Source organism: Dermacentor albipictus, chromosome 9 (genome assembly GCF_038994185.2).
Source record: "Dermacentor albipictus isolate Rhodes 1998 colony chromosome 9, USDA_Dalb.pri_finalv2, whole genome shotgun sequence".
NCBI classification, from domain to species: domain Eukaryota; kingdom Metazoa; phylum Arthropoda; class Arachnida; order Ixodida; family Ixodidae; genus Dermacentor; species Dermacentor albipictus.
The window spans coordinates 120,242,110-120,246,963 of NC_091829.1; the positions used below are offsets into that span (position 1 = coordinate 120,242,110).

Consider the following 4,854-nt stretch of genomic DNA (forward strand, 5'->3'; position numbering starts at 1 on the left):
GGCAAAGGCCTCTCCCATAGTTCTCCAACAACCCCGGTCATGTACTAATTGTGGCCATGTCGTCCCTGCAAACTTCTTAATCTCTTCCGCCCACCTAACTTTCTGCCGCCCCCTGCTACACTTCCCTTCCCTTGGAATCCAGTCCGTAACCCTTAATGACCATCGCTTATCTTCCCTCCTCATTACATGTCCTGCCCATGCCCACTTCTTTTTCTTGATTTCAACTAAGGTGTCATTAACTCGCGTTTGTTCCCTCACCCAATCTGCTCTTTTCTTATCCCTTAACGTTACACCCATCATTCTTCTTTCCATAGCTCGTTGCGTCGTCCTTAATTTGAGTAGAACCCTTTTCGTAAGCCTCCAGGTTTCTGCCCAGTAGGTGAGTACTGGTAAGACACAGCTATTATACACTTTTCTCTTGAGGGATAATGGCCAACGCACCCCAGCCCATTCTTATTCTTCTGATTATTTCCCTCATGATCCGGATCCGCCGTCATTACCTGCCCTAAGTAGATGTATTCCCTTACCACTTCCAGTGCCTCGCTACCTATTGTAAATTGCTGTTCTTTGCCGAGACTGTTAAACATTACTTTAGTTTTCTGCAGATTAATTTTTAGACCCACTCTTCTGCTTTGCCTCTCCAGGTCATTTAACATGCATTGCAATTGGTCCCCTGAGTTACTGAGCAAGGCAATATCATCAGCGAATCGCAAGTTACTAAGGTGTTTTCCATTAACTTTTACCCCCAATTCTTCCCAATCCAGGTCTCTGAATACCTCCTGTAAACACGCTGTGAGTAGCATTGGAGAGATCATATCTCCCTTCCTGACGCCTTTCTTTATTGGGATTTTGTTGCTTTCTTTATGGAGGACTATGGTGGCTGTGGAGCCGCTATAGATATCTGTCAGTATTTTTACATACGGCTTGTCTACACCCTGATTCCGTAGTGCCTCCATGACTGCTGAGGTTTCGACAGAATCAAACGCTCTCTCGTAATCAATGAAAGCTATATATAAGGGTTGTTAATATTCCGCACATATCGCTATCACCTGATTGATAGTGTGAATATGGTCTATTGTTGAGTAGCCTTTACGAAATCCTGCTTGGTCCTTTGCTTGACAGAAGTCTAAGGTGTTCCTGATTCTATTTGCGATTACATTAGTAAATAGTTTGTAGGCAACTGACCGTAAGCCGATCGGTGTATAATTTTGCAAGTCTTTGACATCCCCTTGTGTGAATGTGATCTATTGTTGAGTACCCAGTTGAAAAAGACAACAGAAATTCCTGTCGCAACTACAGAAATTTCTGTTGTACAACAGGATTTTTCTGTAGTAACTACAGATTCCTGATGGAGCGACAGACTTTTCTGATGTACAACAGACATTTGTTGTTGCTACTACAGAAGTACAGTCTGTCGTATGTCTGTTGTTACAACAGAAAGCTGAAGCTCTACAACAGATTTTTGTAGTACTACAGAAAAATTTGTCATCACTACAGGCACCCTGTTGTCCCAACAGAAATACTCCTGAAGTAACCCGAAAAACTTCTGTAGTGCTACACAGAGCTGTTGAAATACTACAGAAACCTATTGTGGCAACAGGCCCCCAATTGTCACAACAGAAGTGTTCCTGATGTAATGCGACCAACTTCTGTTGTACTACAAAAAAATGTTGTTGTACGACAGAAACCTATCATTGCAACAGGCCCCCAGTTGTCATAACAGAAGTGTTCCTGAAGTAATGGACAAACTTCTGTTGTACTACGGAGAACTGTTCCACAACGGAAACCTATCGCCGCAACATATACCCAATGATGACAACAGAAGTGCACTGAAATTGTGTGATGCGACAAGCTTCTGTAGTGCCCGGTTGAAAAAGACAAAAGGAATTCCTGTCGCAACTACAGAAATTCTGTTGTACGACAGAAGTTGTTGACATTTCTTAATTGGGAGACATTTCTGACGTTACGACAGAAATTCTGATTTCGCAACAGAAGCATTCTGTCGCGACAACAAGAGTTCTGAAGTCGGAACAACAGCTTTATATCCTGACAGCGACTCCGACGTTACGACACCAATTCTGACGTCGCAGCAGAAACATTCGGTCGCGACGGCCAAGAGTTCCGAAGTCACAACAGAAGCGCTTCCCGTCGCGGTCCTTTAAAATTGTATGTTTTTGCATCGGTAGTGTACACTGTACTTTTCTCCTGCGCGGTATTCAATCGCGCTTCTCTGAAGCCGGCAATGCTGACACCGATGGCACCGACACCGGTATTAAAGTCGACGTGGCGAATAGTTATAATTGTGCCGTGACGACGCGGCACCAGCAACGCCCTACCGGCCTCCTCAAAATCGGCCGCTGATCAAAATCATACCATCTGCGGGAATGGCTGCGTATCCGTTTTTTTTTTGGTAAGATGTGGCACACAGGCCTGTGGACTTACATGTGCTGTTACAGTGACACATTAGTTAATTTCCCAGGAATATTTCACAAGCTTATGCGAAGCGGAAAAGAAGATTTCGGTTGTTCCACAAAGTTGCGTGAAAAGCTGTCTCGCTCGGGTCTCATTAATCTGATACAGTGCTGCCGTGAGAAGCCAGTATGCTGTCAGAAAGAACTCTCATCCACGAATGTTTATGTAGCTATTTTGCATTGAACACACGAATTATATGCGCGCTCAAAAGTGTAAAGAACGAGAGACAACTGTCGAAACTAGCAGTAATAACCCTAAAAGTCAACGTTGTCTATTTCTGAATTTCTTATTTAATATGGATATCGTACATCAAAATCGATGTTCTAGCACTGCACGATGTACTTGTCGATGGTACGAACACTCTTGCTCTTCTAGAGATGCGGCACTTGACGCGGTGGAGTGATAGCGGATCTTGGCTCTCAAAATGCAAATGTAAACATCAGCGCATCAGCACGTCGTACTATTCACATGGCCAAAACGTACACTCGAAGAGCATGTCAGGGTGTGGAACGGCTGTGCTCTAAAATGCTCTCTGCTGGAAACAGCGTATCGGCCCCAGGCCGAGGATCGTCGACCCCGTTTTTGAATGAAGATGCAAGCTACAAAGTTGTCCTCCCGCGTCTACCAACCGGTAACGATGTTTTGAATTCTGTTTTCCTTCATGCGGACTTGAGTGGCAGACCATACCGTGCTCCCGACTTCCGAGACGCTCTGCTTGAGGTAGTGAATACTTCAGATATTGTAGGTGTCGGACAGTATCAAATGAGCCATGTATGGATGGTTACTTGCGCTAGTAGTGCGGCAAAACAGACTCTCGTCGCCTGTGGTGAGCTCCGTGTCAAAGGGCTGAAGTGCATGGTGATAGATCCGGAGACTAAAAACATCAAGCTTAAATTACTATGGCTTCCACCTCACCTTGAACCACGACGCGTTGAGGAAGCGTTCCAGGCCTATGGTCAGGTGAAGTCGGTGGAGAGAGAAGCATGGAGATGCACTGGCATGGAACAGTGGGTGACAACAAACCGGGAGGTTTCCTTGGTGCTCAAGGACACTATCACCGTAACCTCAATACCGCACATTATGTCCATTTATGGACACCAGTGCCTCGTACTTATCCCCGGTAGGCCTCCTCTGTGCCTTCGTTGCAAGCGCGTGGGACACGTTCGACGACAATGCAGAACACCGAGATGCTTACAGTGCCATCGATTTGGTCACTCAGCGGACGCCTGCGTGTCCACCTACGCCAATAAGCTTCGTTCTGGGCAATATAGCGCAGACGAGCCACAACTGGACCACCTCATGGATTCTACAGAGGTAGTAGATGCCACCGGAGAGACTACAGGTGGCATTAGGGACGAGGACCAGGAGACCTTGAAACCAATGCCAACCAGTCATAACAGCTCAAGTAAGACTAGCGAAGCTTCCGGCGAGGATGACTCAGTTTGCCCACCTGGCCTAGCAAGCCTTAAAGAAAAGCCCCCTGATGACAAGGAAGAAGAGGAAGAGGCGATGGACATCAGCAAGGCCAGGAAACGTCCGGCACCATGCAATGACGAAGCAACAGAATGTGCACTACCGGCGCCCGAGAAAGTGTCTCCTAGTGCTCAGCAAACTCCCTCTCCTGGTGATAATGTGCCCCGCCGGTTATATCAGCGTAGTCAGGAGAGTGGCACAAAGAAGCCCAAAGGGAGCAAGACCACAGATTTACCTGTGGCCAAGGGCAATGAAATACAAAAGCTTTAGGTGAGCAAAATGGCTACCGCCTTCACCCTCCCTTTATGTGTAGCGACACTCAACGTACGTGGGCTGAGGAATATAAGGCGTCAGCGGCAGTTACTACACGTGCTTAGGCAGCATGAAGTTGATGTTGGTGCAGTGCAAGAGACAAAGATATCGTCTGCTGGTGATGTCAACCTTGCGCTGCAAACTTTTCAACCTGATTACGAGGTGTGTATTAGCCAAGCATGTGGTGCTTCCGCTGGATGCTTTTTGTTAGTCAGAAAGCAGTTAAATCATTCTTCATTGTCGCTGCGTGTTGATGGGGAAGGCCGCCTTATATGCTGTGACCTCTCTTTTCATTCCCGTAATTGGCGATTCATTTGCGTTTATGCTCCCTCAAAAGTGAGTGACAGGAAGGCTTTCTTCCTCTCACTTGCTCCGCTCCTAGATACTGACAGAGATTTGGTACTGTTGGGAGACTTCAACTGTGTTTGTCATTCCAGAGACCACTCATACCTAACTAATCGTTATGATGCAAGTGATGCTTCCCTGCATCAGTTAACGGAAGATCACAATCTAATAGACGTGGGCGCCTACACCCCATCTTGGGTGCGGTTCACGCACTTTCAAGGCGTCTCCCATGCTCGACTTGATCGTGTGTAT

At 46.5% G+C, this 4,854-nt stretch overlaps 1 protein-coding gene across 1 annotated transcript; it reads left to right on the top strand.

Moving 5' to 3' along the window:
• The first annotated feature begins 2,988 nt into the window (after positions 1–2,988).
• Positions 2,989–4,625, top strand: LOC135911223 (uncharacterized). Its single transcript, XM_065443419.2, has one exon. The coding sequence runs from the start codon at positions 2,998–3,000 to the stop codon at positions 4,213–4,215; it is 1,218 nt and encodes a 405-aa protein (XP_065299491.1). The 5' UTR covers positions 2,989–2,997; the 3' UTR covers positions 4,216–4,625.
• Positions 4,626–4,854: the final 229 nt, after the last annotated feature.